The sequence below is a fragment of the Colobus angolensis genome, unplaced genomic scaffold (assembly GCF_000951035.1).
Source record: "Colobus angolensis palliatus isolate OR3802 unplaced genomic scaffold, Cang.pa_1.0 Scaffold54, whole genome shotgun sequence".
Classification (NCBI taxonomy): domain Eukaryota; kingdom Metazoa; phylum Chordata; class Mammalia; order Primates; family Cercopithecidae; genus Colobus; species Colobus angolensis.
The window spans coordinates 4711926-4729091 of record NW_012118932.1 but is presented as its reverse complement, the minus strand read 5'-3'; the positions used below and the strand labels follow the sequence as shown (position 1 = coordinate 4729091).

Below are 17166 nucleotides of genomic sequence, written 5' to 3'. Positions count from 1 at the left end.
AGGCAGGAGAATCACTTGAACCCAGGAGGCAGAGGTCGTAGTGAGCCAAGATTGCACCACTGCACTCCAGCCTGGCAACAGAGCAAGACTTCCTCTCAAAAAAAAAAAAAATCACACAAAGACTTAGTACCAAATTCTGGGTTAGATTTCTCATTTTGCCAAATTTCAATCGAGCTTTTTGCACTGTCACATGTGATCATGCCCTGCAGCATTTGACCAAGGACACCTAAAAGCAGCCTCACAGACAGCCTGGCAGGTGAGGACATAAGGATGTGGAGGGAGAGGTTTTAAACAGGAAATAAAATGAAGAGCCTCTGGAAAAATTAATTTTAGAAACAGATGAATATGTAATGAACATATTTCATAAGTCTCCCTCTTGTATTCTAGACACCAGTGAGGCTCATGAGGAAGTAACAGGAATCCCTATTAGAGAACTTCCAAGGGAGTGTTATTTGGCCCTGAATCTAAAATGAAGTAAACCTTGTTGGTTCTTGACTGGTGGTGATCGAGAACTTTCTTTGCTAAATAAAATACAAACAGAAAGAGAACTGACATAACCTAAGAGATATACCCCTTTCACCTGGGAACCAAGCCTGGTCGAGTCTACTCATTGGAGTCACTCCCATTAGCCTTCTACTCTCCATTCTTGTCCTCTTTGTCTGCGACAAGCAATGATCTCTTCTGTTGTTCCCAGATGGCCTCTTTCTTCATTCTCATCTCCCTTCCATCCCATCTCACCAGTTGCCCCTGGTGGGATAGAAAACACCTATAGAAATGTCACCAGTCTTCTTAAAAAATAAAGGCTCCTATTCTACTTCAAGACAAGAACCTACTCCTTAGCGTGGCGTATGAGACCCTTAACAACTGCCCTCATCCCAGCTTCTTTCTCTACCTACCAGCCCATATTCTAGCCACACCCCACAGTCCTCGGCTCCCTACATGCGGTGGGCCCCTTGTACCCATGTGCTTGTCAGCTGCTCAGCTCTGAGCCTGGGGATTATTCTGTCTAACAACCAAGGCTGCAGCTCAAAGGTGGCCTCCAACTGTGGCAGGTAACTGTGCCCCATGCTTTCCTCAGACCTCTATTAAACACACATCTCACAGCATGATTGCCGTCTACACTCCCATTTTCCTGCTTTCTCAGCTAGACTAGAAGCTTCTCAAGGGCTAGGAATGACTCATTATGGGACTTTCTACCAGCATTGTACACAGCAGTGGCTCTCTGCCAAAAAATGGCAAAAAACCCTAATAAATTATTCAAATGCACATGAACTGAAGACAAGAGGGACCCAGACAGGCCCACTGCTTTACAGCAGCTAAACTGCCTGTCCAAGCCGAGGGCAGGATCCAAACAGCAGGCAGCTAACGCTGAGGTCCTCCAGGTTCCCCATAGGAGACTCACGTCATGGGGGGTATCAGGACCTGCGTGGTAACCTCAGTCTTCTCCATGTGGCATATGCTCCTCCTCTGCCACCTTTCCAGGTCCCTAAGCACAGAGACAACCTAGCCTGGAGTCACAAGCCCTGGAGGAGCAAAGGGGCAGGATAGGGTCATTGTTTCCTTCCTTCCTTTCCTCAAAAGAAGCAGAGGAGAGAGGAAACATTCACTTATCCTCTGGACAAAACATTTCAGGAAACAGAAACGTCCCTCAGATTTTTTTTGCCTGAAAAAGTCAGTCAGTCTAAGAAGTGACTATAGTAAGAGATGGTTTTAAAAAACCACAAACCAGGCACACAAATTATTAAGTTTCACAAAGAAAAAAAATCATGATGTGATGGCTAAGCTGCTAACTTTAAGAGTCAGCAGAGCAGGCTCCTAGAATGAGATCTTGCACTAGCTCACTCTGTGACCTTCTCTGGCCTCAACGTTCCCATCTGTAAAATGGGAACGCTGGACTAGACATTTTCTGAGGTTCTTCACAGCTCCACCATGCCTTGAAATCATTAACGTTAAACCTGGGAAGTCTGGATCATACTTTGTCAAAGCACACGAGGTTTATTTGCCCACACATGTTGATTCTCTGTGGGGAGATACAGAAGATTTTCTTTTTCTTCAGTCTCTTCTGAGCATACACGTTGCCTATGGTCAGGGCAGCCGGCAACACTGGAGGGACAGTCGTGGTGAGGAGGATCAGGGCCATGGTCGCAGTATCTTTTGGAGGGACCTGGGAGAGGAGAGACATTTCATACAGGATAGCACAGCACAGGAGACTGGCACCCTTCCTAGCACCTTGCTCCTACCACACCGTGGGAGCCCTAGAGACATATGCTCTGAATATTAACAGTGAGTTGGCTCTCTTGGTGAGGCTGAGTACTCTCTTGGCTGTGCCAAAGGGACGAGCACATTGTCTCCTACTGCAGAGCAAAGGAGACCTTTGATCCCTGCTCCCAGTCCACCATCCCCTGTCCTGGCTCTGTTTCCCTCTACTTAGCATTCCCTCTGCCCAAGCTTGACTGTTGACTTATGAATCTCTCTGCCCCACCAGCCTACAAACTCCTTGGGTGGAGCAGCTGTGGCTGATTCATCTTTGAATCTACCTTACTGATCTCTAGATACAGAGCCTAGCATGAGATTTAGCACAGAGGAGGTGCTCAGTACATAGATTGAATGGATGGCACTATAATTAAAAACTAGGACCAAGATCCTGCCAAGATCTCAGCATATATTATTAACTACAGAGAAGCCAATATAAAATTAGCTTGCTCTCACTGGATACTAACTCTGGAGCAGGAACTGTATTAGGCTACATATATTATTTAGTCGCTCTCTGTAACAACCTTATGACGTAAATGCTATTATTTTCTCCATCTATCAGGTAAGGAAACTGAGGTTTTAACAATTAAATAATCTTCCCAAGGCCGCATACTAGGTAAATGACAAAAATCTGAACCCTATTCTGACTCCAGGGTACAAATCCATGACCAACGTGTTTTATTATCAAGTCAATTTTGTGAACTCGGGATCCCTGGCCGGTGATATGGTTTGGCTGTGTCCCGACCCAAACCTCATCTTGAATTGTAGCTCCCTTCATTCCCGCCTGTCGTGAGAGGGACCCAGTGGGAGGTAACCGAATCATGGGGACGGTCTCCCCCATAATGAGCTTGTGGTTCTGAATAAGTCTCATGAAACCTGACGGTTTGTAAATGGGAGTTCCCCTGCACAAGCTCTCTTGCCTGCCACCATGGACAACATATTCCGCTTCTCCTTCGCCTTCCAATCATGACTGTGAGGCCTTCCCAGCCACGTGGGACTCTGAGTCCATTAAACTTCTTTATAAATTACCCATTCTCAGGTATGTCTTTATTAGCAGCGTGAGAATAGACTAACACAGCCGGTCTGCAGAGGAGGCTCACACAGTTAAGGTTGGGGATAAGGTCAAATCACAGGGCTGATTGACTGATGGTTTCGTTTTCCTCACATGCTCTAGATATTAGTGATTCTACCCTCTAGAACCTCACCTATATTTTTGTTCAATTGTCCATCATTTTAGCCATAAATACTTTTTAAATTATTGGAAACATGGGATTCAAGTTCAGTAGCAATGTCTGCTGGGGACATCTTTTACCCAATATCAATTTATCACAACGTTCATCACTCCCTCCTTTTCCCAACCACAGACACAGAAGAATTTTGACCCAGGGACTCAGCCTTGTCTAACCCTGAAACAGTGCAGACAGAGGCAGCCAACAGAGCCACAGGCTCTGACCCGTAAGAAGGTGGGGTCTCGGATTTTTAGTCTTGTTGCCTCAGTGTGTATTGGATGTTAAGCTCTTCCCAGGAAACCTCATTCTTAAACACTGCCAGGGCTTCCATGAGTTTTTTTCCTGTTTTTCTGCCCAGTGCTCCAGCTCCCCAGATTAAATTGGCATACTCCCTCAAATTCCAGCCCCAGTGACCTTGACATTCTGCCTAGCTCTTCATAGGCCCCATCATGGGCCTCTCTTGACCCAGAAATGCTCCCTGGGAGCAATTTCAGATTGAAATAACTACTCAGCAGTTAAGTTTTGGCGTGAACATTGCCCTGAAATTCTTGTAACTATGGCTTTGCCCACCAATATTCACTTCCCACCTCTCTCTCTCTCTCTCTCTCTCACACACACACACACACGCATTGATGTCACCAATTTGGACATTGTAATTAAGCCACTCACACAGTTTTTCACCTGTTTGGATGTTTTATTCACAATTTTCTCTTCCTCCCCACCAGCTCACACTATTATGATCCCAGACTTTCTTATACAGAGACTGCGTGGTTCACAGCAACATCAGACTCTCAGGACCAGAAAGGACCTCAGAGGTCTTTAGTGACAAGCCTTCCCTCCCTAGCCACCCAGCTATGACGAGGGGCATCCAAATGAAACCTGACACCCTGTAGCTTAAAGGGAGGTAGGTATCTCATGCGGTACCAGCTCCGTAAAAGTGGAAATTTCATTTCATTTCAGACCCTAACCAGAACACATGAGAAACCCACTGACTGCGTAGTGTTTTAGGTATTACCTAAACACTGGGGGCAAACTAGGCAAAATCTGCTGTCTAAGAAGCTCGTTTGGACAGTAATGATTCATAGAATGATAGGATCAAGATGTAACCTAATCCAGCCCTCTGAGTTAGGTCAAGCTCTTTGCAGAAGCGATACTATTGAAAAGCCTTACCCCCAGTACTTACTCCATGGTACGCATATACCCCTAGGGCATAGAAAAAACCCATGACACCAAGGCAGGCCAGGAACACCATGAACTTGAAGGCATCGCTGTATAGTTTGAAGTTCAGAGGCCGGGGGTACAGGATGGATCTCACTAAGTCCCCTTTGGCTGTATTGTAACCTACGTAAAGACAGTCATAGATCAAGTAAGGCTGCTTGATGGACACTTGGTCTCCTAAAAATGGCTTTACTGTCTTTGAGGAAAAGAGTAGAGTTTCCTCTAACCTGTTACCTAATCATTTTATAAGTATTCAGGTGGTTTTCATGATTTGTAACCATGAGCTTCCATGTAGGCCACAGGCTGAGCGATGCCCTAGTATCTAGTGCCTGCTAACTAGTTTGAACATTTTAAAAAACTTGATATTTTTAATTTTAAAAAATCAGCTACAACAACTACTCATAAACCAAACTAAAGCATACAGTATCGCAGTGTAAAGTGTACTTTGCGTCTGTGAATAAGTCGGGTGGCAGAAACACAGGTCAGAGGTTAGAACAGAGAGCTGGGACCAGGTCATAGGAGGCCTTCATTGTGTCATGTCACGTAAAACACTGGGACTCAGGAAGCGTCTGCAGAATTATCCGGATGTGGTGCCACGTTTGGTACGGGAAACGAGAGCAGTCAGGGATGTTATTCAGATCTGGATGTGGTGCCACGTTTGGTACGGGAAACGAGAGCAGTCAGGGATGTTATTCAGATCCGGATGTGGTGCCACGTTTGGTACGGGAAACGAGAGCAGTCAGAGATGTTATTCAGAGACCAGCACGATGGTGATGATATTAACAGAGACAGTCAATACAGGAGGAGGAATACTTTCAGATTCATTTAATTTGTCTACAGGGCCCCCAGGTGGAGTTCTTTACTGGTGAGTTTGACCTATGGCCTAGCAAGCAACTCTGTGAAAGGAAAAAATCCTCAGTCATAGTGGCTGAAATTGCTTTATGGTAATCCTCAGAGGAGGTGTCAAGGGAGACAGAAGCAGCATGTGGTCGCAAGCAAAAAGAAGAGCATAGTTTTACCTTTGACAAATTTTACTTCACCTACACATACCCTTCATTACATAGACGGGTTTTAACAATAAACCATTTAATTAAAAATAGTGACACTTTACAATAATAAGAGTCAGTTTAGAAAAAAGTGTGTTGTTACCTACCAGAATGTGGCAAACTCCATAATGCTAAACTAAATTTTCCTAATCCAACTCTCCCCATATTCAAGCATGAATTAAACTTACAAAAGTGAAATCCACTAACCTGTTTGCAAAACGACTGCTTTTACGGGCCTCTGCCCAGAGGGCTTGACCTGGATAACTTCTGTTCCACAGAACAGGACGTGTTTCCGATAATCCTCCAAACTGTGACATTTCCAAGGCATGGTGTTCTCCATCTGGGGCAACGGTGTCTTTGTAACAGGTATACTTTCTCCTAAAGAGGATTGTATTTTGTTGAATCTATGAAAGCTCGGGTAGTTAGTTAGAACTAGTGCATGCCGGTTTCAAGAAATGATACAAACTACAACTAATCTGGTCTTAATGCCCATCCCATGAGTCAGATGACTGTTCATAGAGATGCTGGTGGTACAAGCAATGGTAGACTTGATTCTATTGCAAATATTTAGATTAGATCTGCCTACTATCCTATACCTGGCCTGCATAGTTTGTTGTCACAGTTTTAAAGGCAGCTTATTTAGCTGAATTAACACTTAATCATTCTCCCAAAAATTCATTCAGCCCAGCGCTACTTTAGGCAATGAAGGAACTTCCCAGCACGCGAACAGTAATTACTATTTGCTTTGCATTCACTCATTTCTTCATTTCTTCATTTGTTCAATCATTCATTCAACTATTTTTAGGTGCTTATTCTGTTTCAGGAACTGTGCTAGGTGCTAGGAATAATGATGAACAACAAGAGAGACAGAAATCTTGCCCTCATAAGCTCATGGAGCAAGGTGAGAAAATAGTAGTTATTCCACATCATTTTCAGATGGAGCCCATCCAAGCCCCACTTTTATTATCCCATTCTTTTGCTTAAAATCCTTAGGCTTTTCCATTGCCACTACTGAAGAAAGCCCAAACTGTCCTGCTAAATTGTCAAAGCCTACCACGATTCAAACATCATTGTCTGTCATTCCCCTACACAAACTCCAGCTCAACTAGGCCACTTGCATTTCCTTTCATTGACCCCCATTCTTTGCAGGTAGCAATTTTTTTTTCCTTTCCCTGGTGGCTCTAAGACAGAATATTTAAGGTACAAAGAAATGAGCTCAGAGTTCAAAAAGGATACATTTCAGAGACAAAATAAAGATGTTCATAATACTTTTTGGCTCCCAGATTTAAAGAGTATTAGAATGAATTTAAAATTCCATCAGTCTTTTACTAAATGTTCAATTAGCAAGATAACTTGTCATATTTCTAACTTGGAAATAGTATTATATCAATCATAGTTACACAAATTTAGGTCTTGTCTCTCTTTCTAGGTAATAACTGGGAACAACAACTTTGACAGATATAAATTGGTATACTCTTCATTTTCCTAGTGATATGTAATAGGTTCAAAATATATAGTTTTTTCAAATGCACAGATTAAATAAAAACACCCAAGTTTGTCTATGATTGGTTTTTCAAAACTCTTTTTCTGCCATGATGTATCTTTTACACGCTAAGGTGCAAGAAGCTATAAAATTGTTACTAGCAATCTTAAATATTTTTCAAAAAATTATTTTAGCCAAGTGTTGTTCCCTATACCATTTTAAAACAATTATGATATTCATCCATTGTATAGATTTATCGATTGTATTCTAAATGGCTTCATAGAAGGGTTAGAATGTTTTGACAAATCTCCAAATTATGGTATTATATTATTTTGAAAGCAGCCTTTGTAATAGGCAAATACTTACAGATCGTTTCCTTTTTCTGGCTTTTGAATCACAGAATATTAATCCACAATATATACTTAGGCTAACATCAGTAAACCGTTTTCTGCACACAAAACCAGTGAAACTGGAGGCAGTCACGTATTGATCAATCAGAAATGGAAGTCATTTGCAGATAATTTGCTCCAGAGATAACAGTCAGATGATTTTACAGAGAGATGGTTTTCAAGTCTCTTTTATGCTATTTGCATATTAATAAGAAGTCTCATGTTTTGGCCTTTCTGGGGAGCCCAAGAAAGGATGATTCATCTACAAAAGATGTGGGGTGCAAGGCAGCCGAAGAGAGTTTTAGAGGGAAGAACCATCATCACTCAGCATCAGCTGTACAGTTGGCTCCCTGTGCTGTCTGTCAAGTGGAGGTTCTCTCCCTTGTCCACAAGGATCAAGATGCCTCCTCATGGTGACAGTGTGTGAAATTCCAAGTCCTTTTAATTTATAGCTCTAGAACCATTAGACTGTAAATGTTTTGAGACCAGAGACCGTTTCTCATTTAACTTGGTGACTCCAATACGCAACACAGTGCTTGGCACGTAGTAGGCATTTCAGAGCTTTTATTGAATAAATGGATGAACAAATAAGTAAAAGAAAAGGCAGAAGGAGGATGATAAAAAGAGAAGAAGAAAGGATCAAAGGAAGAGAGAAAAAGATTGGACCTTAACTGATGATAAGCTTGTCTGACAGAAGATCAACGTGAGATCATCACTTAGGGAAATCCCTGCATGTCCAACTCAGGTCACTGCACACTTCCCCCACATACATCTCAAATCAACCAGCAACTTAATGAAGAGAAGAAGAGTGAAGGGGATTGTGTCAGAGTGCATGCCACCCCTCTTCGCCATAATTATCCCTAAGAGAATGAGGAAACACTGATTACAAGCATAGGTTCTGGGGACAAAACACCTGTATTTAAGGCATTAAATTTATTTATTAAGACAATAGATATCTTCTATTTTCTTCATATAACTTATAACTGTTGAAAATTTCACGTCATTTGTATACTTTCATGTTTTCTATCTCCGTCACTAGAATATCAGCTCCACGAGGGCAGAAATCTTAGCTGCCTTGTTCACTTCTATGTCACCTGTAGAGTTCCTGCTCCATAGTAGGAGCTAATAAACATCTGTAGAATGAGTGAATTCACAAATTCAAATCTTAGTTGTGCCACTTTTAAGCTGTGTGACCTTAGGCAAATTACTTACCCTTTCTGGGCCTCAGATTTGCCCATTCTAATAGAATTGCCGATTGAATGAAATAGTATATGTAAAATGTCAGCACAATGTCTAATACATATGAGAGCTAAGAAAAAAAGCTATAGTGCTAAGAGATAATTTCTAAATATTAATAAACACCCCTCCCAATGAGATTCCCTGTTGTCTCCAGACTCTTCCCATTTGAGAGGAGCTAGATTTTGAAGGTGATCATTGTTTCAGGAAAGATGGCAGAAGAGAAGGACGGGGAAGTTGATCACTGGCTTTTGAGTTTTTTAAGTCCTTCATGAGTTTGATCATGGATTGTAGAGACTACCTGAGATTAAGAACAAAGTTTTTCTGCTCACCACGCCTTTCTTCTACTGCATTTCTATATAAACCAAAGTCCTTGTACTAGGAGTTGGAAGAGAATCCAAAGGGACTCAGACGTTGTGTGTCCCTGAGAGAAGAGGAGTGCACCATGGTAGAACATGGGAACATGCAATAAGGTCATGGAAACAACGTAAACAGCACCAGGATCTGCCTCCCTGTCCAGGGAAACAGGCCTCAGACAGCTCAGAGTGGAGTGGGAGCAGCAGGAAGAAGAGCTGCCCTCAATCGGACCCCTCTCCCTGATGTCCTCCACATCTTAGGACAGTCAGACAAGGGTGAGGAAGACCACCTAACTGATGGGGACAACTGTCTGACTCATACTAGATATTCACACTGGACACTTTTAAGAATGGTAAAATTTGGAGCCAACATAAAAATTAAGTGTAGTTGTAAAATAAAGGTACACTTCTTGCACAGCTGAATTTATGACAATAGCATAAGGCTAAGTAGACCAGGAGGAGAAGATCTTACCAAAAAGTGGGTACTATTGATGGGAACACCAAATAGAGAGGAAAAGGTGATGAGGCAGGAAGGTGAAGCAGCTTCATCCAGCTTAGAATTATCTTTCTCATGCCTATGGTCCTTTATATTTGGGAGCAAATGCCACCTCCAATTCTGATCCTTCCACTTGCTAGCTGAGTATCTCTGGTCTTTTTACCTCACTCTCCTCATTTGTGATATCCTAACAGCTCCTAGTCTAATTTGTTTTATGTCATGATGAAGTGAGATATAAAAGTTATTTATAAAATGTAAGTTGCTATAGAGATGCTAGGAATGATATTTTTATTCTTACATAAATAAAGACTTCTATCTATGCAAAGGACCATTTCGTACATAAAGAAGAAACACCTGAGTCATATTTGTGGACAAATTCCCTAGGAATACATTTTCAGTTTCAGGAATCTTACCTTAATCCTCTGATTGTTTAATCAAGATCCTTTCCACAAATATGTACATGAGTGGGAGGATCTATGTAGGCTGTGCAGTAAAGTATTTAGACCATACTGGGATTTAGATCTTTCTGAATAAGTTAACAAAAAAGAAATAATGTATTTTTGCTTCATGTGTCTGTCTCTGAAACTGGCCTCTATCAGTACTTAAGTTACACAGATATTAGTGCTGATGACTTCATTTTTCCAAAAAGGGAAACTAGAAGAAGCCACTTGTCATTTAAGACCATTTTGGGTCCATTTTGCACATTTGTTGAAAGGCAGCGTTGTTTGTCATTTCTACTTCTCTGGAACTCTCTGAGTTTTCCTGGGAATCAAGGCAAGTTCTGTACACCCCTGACAGTGAAAGCAGAGAGGGCAGCCCAAGGGCAATGAGACTTTCTGTGTTTCCTCCCTGTGTTTGCTCACTGCCACAGTCTCTGTTACCAATGAGAGAAGCCATTCTTCATTGTCCGGCTGCTGGGAGGTGTGAGGTGGCTGCTGTGTTTGAGTGAGAAGGACAGTTTTCCTTGGGCTTGAGGTTTCTAGGTTGGATACTATGGCAACATTCTGGGTAAAAGATACAATCAGTATGCAAATCCTCATCACTATCATTATAGGACACATTTCAACACATTAAAGGAGTATTTGTAATTATTCTGAACATATTGATGTTTACTACATTTTCTTATCTCAATTTTGAATTAAGCAGACCAATTTTAATGGAAAAGCTGCTTGTGTTGAACAATTTAGGGATAGATAATGAACTCTTACTACATTTAGGTCATGTTAAAACATTTTCCCTATCTTTATACCATTCGGAAGCAGAAAAACTAAACAGTCTATAAGCGTGAAAGACAAATAGTTTCTGTTTTTGTGTTGCTGTGTAGTCTCTTCTCTCATGACAATGTGCTGTGTATTTTAATTTTTTGCCTAAAGAATATTTCATAAGTAGTGTCTTACTAATTACACAAATTCAAGTAGACTTTGTAACAAAGTACAAATGAGAACTAGGACTGCCTGAACTATAACTAGAAGATTAGTTTCTGCTCAGTGAGATCAACAGGAATATAAATCTAAAGAACAGAAATGTGAGATTGTCTTTGCCTGAAGGTTCAACTCGGAATCCTTTCCAGTGAAACCTTGGCCTCAGGAGTTTTCTATCTGTAGAGTGCAGGGCTGGATAAAACCTCTCTGCCCTTCAACTGTGGGAGTCATGGTTTTCAAGGCTGTGTCTCTTTTGTACATGTGTATAAACCATTCTCACATTTATGAAGAGATTGTGTTTCAAACTGTGTAGTGCTCGCATCCTCTTCTGAACCCAAAGCACCCTATTCACCCCACTCATTGGTCAATTAATCACATGTCATAGTAAACATTTGTTTTCGTTTCACATTTACCGTGACTTAATTCTTATATTGTTAAACATTTCCTGTTTGTGTATATCGCGTGTGTGTGTCCCCACATAAATGCAAAAGCTGGCTGTGTCTCCCTCATCTATCTCTGAATATCTTAGCAAGGGTCTGGTATAAGGTAGGTAAGGATATGTTGATCTGATTCGCTATCAGACAGAGAAGAGGAAGCTCCATGACAACTGCCTACCTGTAAGCATGCCTTCATTCACCACGCAGCTTCCATCAATCAAAATAGCATCACATGGCAATGAAAATTTTCCTGGAAGAAGAAGAATGTCTCTGGGAACCAAGAGACGGGATTCCAGCTCCTCCAAACCTACACCAAAGCAAAGTTTCCATGAATAGCTGACCTTTTCCTGTTTTTACTTAAGAATGAAGGCAACTAAGAATCCCTATCAACCTGTTGGCCAAGAGCTACCCTACCTGTTCAACTGTTGAAGCCCCTTTTTAGTCAACTGAAAATTCCAAAAGAATCAGGATTAGGAAATTGGTTCCTAGGACTCAGAAAAGGATTAGCTAAGCAACAAGATCCCATCTTGATCCTAGTACCTGGTATGCTTTGCCCACAGCAGACACACAAGGACACTGGGCAAAGCAGAAGTGCAACTTCCTGCTGTTTGCTCTCATCTGGGTTTCTGATTCCTGTGGTACACTTTGTCTTCTTGGATTGAGGCCTTAGGTAAATTGCCCAAATAACTTCTGCTGTCCCAGGGTGCGGCTCCTCACTCCTTACGAAAAGCCACAGCCACGCCACCTCTGGCTAGCTCACAGCAGATGCCAAGTGTCCAGACAGCTATCTAAAAGCCCCATTCAGGCCTAGGTTCCAGATGGCAGTTCAAATTGTGTGATGCAGGGTCTGTTGGGGATAGTTAGATTGGGAAATAAAGGACCCCTAAGAAGGTTTACCTAGTGTTATTCAAATGAGTGACTGATGAAGGGGCGAGGGAAATTGAAGGAACCCGGACATTGGGTAAGAATGACTGAATAAGGGCTTGGGTGAGGATAAGGCAAGCAAGATGTCTAGTGTACAAAATTTAATAAGGCACTTGTTCTCAGGGCCCTGCAGCTGTGGGGTCAGCATTGGCATGATCTTGCCTCTTTAAGTTTTCTATCTTAGAGGCCTTCTTTGCCTTACCCTCATCCCAGTTCTGGGTTCAGTCAGAAAAGACTTCTTCTCCTTGGCTAATAATTAAGGACAAATGAGACCAATTCCCCCGTGAAATATTAAGATGCTGAAGATGGCCTAACACGTCACTTACCTTTGTCTTTTACAATGATTGTAACCTGGACTTTGTTGTGGTCCTCCACAAGGTTATGCAGCTTAACTGATTGCTACCAAGTAAAAGTTAACATTTAAATATTAGATAGTTCATATTCTGAAAACCACATGTTCTCAACACAGTAAATACCAAGCCAACTGTCACAACTAAAGTGACTCTGGGCAAAGGACTCAACTTCTTTTGATGCTTCAGCTTCCCTGCTCCAACCCCTACCTCATCTGACCCGCTATGTGCAGCAGCAAATATGCTCATTAGTTTAATGCTATCTCACTCCCAAAAAAAATAATGCACAGCCACTGCCTCAAGGACCTAAGCTAAGGAACCTGTTAAAAGAAACTTAACCCAAATTAAATTTAACAGGAGTTTAATTGAGGGAAAAAAAAAGTAATTCACAAATCAGGCAGCCACCAGAACCACAGCAGATTCAGAGAGACTCCAGGGATGCCTGAAGGTCAGAATAAATTTGTAGAACAAAGAAGGGAAATGACTACAGAAATCAGAAGTGAGGTACAGAAACAACTGGGCTGGTTACAGGTTGGCATTTGCCTCATTTGAACAGTTTGAGCACTCAGCAGGGTATGAGTGGTGGAAGTATGGCTGCTGTAGGAGTCGCTGAAGATTGGCCAAGACTCAGGTACTGTTACAGACGCATACTCCTAAGTCAGGTTTTCAATCTTGTCTAACTATTAAGTTAGGTTAAGGTTGGTCAACAAGGACTCGAATATAGAAGTACGGAGTCCTTCTCAGGCCATATTTAGTTCACTTTAACAAACCAAAGCTACATTTCTTGAAGATGCACAATCAGAATGATGAAGAATGAGACTGTGAGCAGGTTCCTTCCCTCTCTATGCTTCTGTCTCCCTGTCTGTAAAACAGCAAAGCTAAATGTTCTCTGGAAGTGGCTTTCTGCTCGAACGTGTCTGTGAATGCATAGGTTGTGTTTTGATTGCATGTGGGACAGCCACCCTCTCCTTTATGAACTGTGGATTTTCATATTGGTTAAGTCTGCAGATGGCAGTTATGCTGTTCAGCTGTGAATCTTGTGCTGCTGCTTATGAGTTATTTAGCCTGTTTAACTCCTTTTGGCTCATCAGAAAGGGGAGATTATAACAGAATATAACAGGGTTAAGTGTTAAGCGATTTTATTCTTATAGAGCCCTCTGTGTAGTACTCAGTACTATGCTAGGAGCTCATGAATGTTAGTGATTCATAGGAAACTTGTTGGAAAAACAGTTGTGGGAGCACGTTAACTGGAAAGACTTGCTTGAGACAGTTTATTGAGTTAGGACTGTGAAAAGTGGAGAAAATGGAAGGAGCCTGGAGAAGTGGAGAAAGCATCTTATAGGATAACACAGGGAACAGAAAAGCAGAGGTGAGAGATGATTTCATCCATACAGTTCCCCAGACTGACTGCTGGGGCAACATCAGAGAGAGAAAGTTCCATGCTGGGCCAGCCCTGGAAGGTACTGCCTCTTCCTGTTTGGATGTCAGTGACTCGGATGCCTCGAACTAGAAGAGAGTTTGAATACTGTCAGCAATTCTTAATTCACCTTAGCCTAATTCACATATACAACTTTTTTTCTTTTAGCTGTTACCTTGTTTAGATCTGTTCTGTTGGTGATATTTACTGTGATAAATGTCACTAGGCTAAGACAAGCATTATACATAATTACACAACTTTCCCCTTGAGAAAACATAATGAACCCAGTGTTAATATTTACATGGAAAAATTTATGATATACTTCAGTTTTGCATGAAAAGTTAAACTTTGGTAATTTGGACCAATTGAGTGGAGGAAGCAATAGTACTGTTTGGTGCACATTCATTGCTCTAAGGTGACTTCCTGAGGCTTAATGGTTGGGGCATGCATTTTAATGATGCGTAATAGTGGGGAAGTCAGCTGTGGTTCTGTGGCAAAGAACACTGGGGTCAGTCAGGATTTCTGAGTTGTAGGTCAGGCACATCCCCTAACCAGTCAGGTAACGTGCGTATATAAGAAATTGTGCCTTAGAATTTAGTCTTTTTCTCTGTAAACAGACAACATTGAATTGGATCACTTTCCAGTTATACCTTCAAGCTCTAAAATGATATGACATTGATTTATTTTGCATGTCAGAGATTTATTTAAAACCTGCAAGGCGGCCAGGCGCGGTGGCTCAAGCCTGTAATCCCAGCACTTTGGGAGGCCGAGACGGGTGGATCACAAGGTCAGGAGATCGAGACCATCCTGGCTAACATAGTGAAACCCTGTCTCTACTAAAAAATACAAAAAAAAAAAAAAAAAAAACTAGCTGGGCGAGGTGGCAGGCACCTGTAGTCCCAGCTACTCCGGAGGCTGAGGCAGGAGAATGGCGTGAACCCGGGAGACGGAGCTTGCAGTGAGCTGAGATCCGGCCACTGCACACCAGCCTGGGTGACAGAGCGAGACTCCGTCTCAAAAAAAAAAAAAAAAAAACCTGCAAGGCAACATAGAAGAAATACACATGGTATATAAAATGGCTCAAATCCTTATTATTTTTAAATAGTTTAAAACATTAAGCAGTTATTATGTGCCAGGCATTGTTGTAGGCACTTGAACAACAGTATTTTTTAATTCTCAAAATAATTCTGTGATTATTTTGTTATCTCCAACATACATGTAAAAACCAAAAAAAGGGGTAGAAAATATTAATTTTCTCACCATCATTTACTTACTAAGTAAATCAAACCTAGGTTCATCTGACTCTAAAGCCTTTTCTGTTGATGAATCTGTTCTTCCAGTGCTTAAAAACAGCATTTTTTCCTTTAAGAAGATAAAAATCCTTCTTCTAGATTTCTTTAATTTTTTTTTTTTTGCTTTGCAAACTCATTTAGATAATGCCATGATAAATTCAGCTTAGTATGAGAGGCTGATAATCAACACATTTGGAAGTAGTGAAGTATGAGTTAATAATACTTGACTATAATTCCCAAAACTCATTATGCTGTAGAGCTGGGCTGGTTTATTAGACTTAGCGTTCTCTGTAACCTGTCATGCTTCCATGCCTCTGCTCAAGCAAGTCCCTAGAATGTCCACTCCAGTTTTCTACTAGCAAACTTTCTAATCCTTCACATAAAGGCCTACTCAAATGTCACCTCCACTCCGCAAGTCCCTACAATCCTCAGGCAGAATTCATTGTTCTGCTCTCTCCACCTGTGTGAGTGTACTGATCACATTCCATTATAGCTAAAGGCTGTCTTGTCAGGCCTCCCTCGTGAGTTGGGCAGTAGAGAGAAGAAAGGCACCATGTATATTATGCATCTGTGGATTCCTCTAGAGCCTATCACATAGTAGGTCCTTATCAAATATGTATTTATTAGAACCAAATTATTCTACTTCTCCCAACCACACTGGAGTGGGATAATGTTAGCTCCTCTTTGAGTTAATGTACTCGGAAAATCTACAAACACGGGTTTCTATGGCAACCAACTAGCTAGGAGAAGGCAAACGCTGCAGTGCTTGCCATGACTGCAAAGCTCGTTGCCTGATTTTCATTAGGCCCCCTTTAGTTTCTTCTGTCCCTGTTCTGCAGTACCAGGATCAGTTTCCAAGATGAATTTGCATATTGTTATTATTCAGCATCTGTTGCTGTGTGTCCTTGTGTTTGCTGTGGCTGGATTTCCTCTAGAGATGAGTAATGAGGGTATTAACTCAGGTGCCTCTTGAGTTTGGCTCTGTCATAACTGAAGGCAAAGCACTGTGGGCCAGATACTCCCAGTGCTATTTCTAGCAGCCACCCGTGGAGCTCAGCAATACAGTATGCACGTACAGTTCAATGTAAATACAGTTGAGTACCAAGGTTTGCACTCATGCCTGCACCAAACTTGTTAGAAAGGGACTGAAGCAGGAGGGTTTCTTGGCTTAGGAAAGGTAAGCTTTCTTTGTGTAGCATAATTTAGGGCCACGATGGATGCAGAAAAACATCTTATTCTACTCCTGCAAACACTTGCTCTCTTACAATTTTCCAAAGCCTGTGTTCATTTACCTAAGTCTTTAATTCAGTGAAATAATGAACTTCAGTGTAGCTCAATAGAATGATATGGAGATAGCAATAGATGTTCCTTCTTTCAATCCTGCCAAAGCCCTTCCCCAAATCCTACTGCTGCAGGGAAATTCATGAGTCACTTTGAGATTGTGCTCAATGGGACAGTGTGTAGTACTCGACTTGGAATCAGAAAACCTCGGGCTAAGGTCTACGGCCACTGTTACTGGGTGAGTGTGAACAAGTCCCTTCACCTCCTGGATTACCCCTGCCCCTCCCTTTCAGGTAGCAGGAGGCTACAGAAATCATGTGTGTTTTGTTTCTTTTTTT

The 17166-nt window shown here is 41.7% G+C and overlaps 1 protein-coding gene across 1 annotated transcript in view; it reads right to left on the bottom strand.

The window, feature by feature from the left end:
- Positions 1–17166, bottom strand: part of ATP13A5 (ATPase type 13A5) — a 118151-nt gene that overhangs the window by 65455 nt on the left and 35530 nt on the right. The window contains exons 8-12 of the mRNA XM_011961226.1: positions 12815–12887; positions 11743–11871; positions 5954–6124; positions 4666–4823; positions 1976–2164 (exon numbers count right to left, since the gene is read on the bottom strand). Of these exons, the coding sequence (XP_011816616.1) occupies positions 1976–2164; positions 4666–4823; positions 5954–6124; positions 11743–11871; positions 12815–12887 (720 nt within the window). The remainder of the gene's footprint in view (positions 1–1975; positions 2165–4665; positions 4824–5953; positions 6125–11742; positions 11872–12814; positions 12888–17166) is intronic.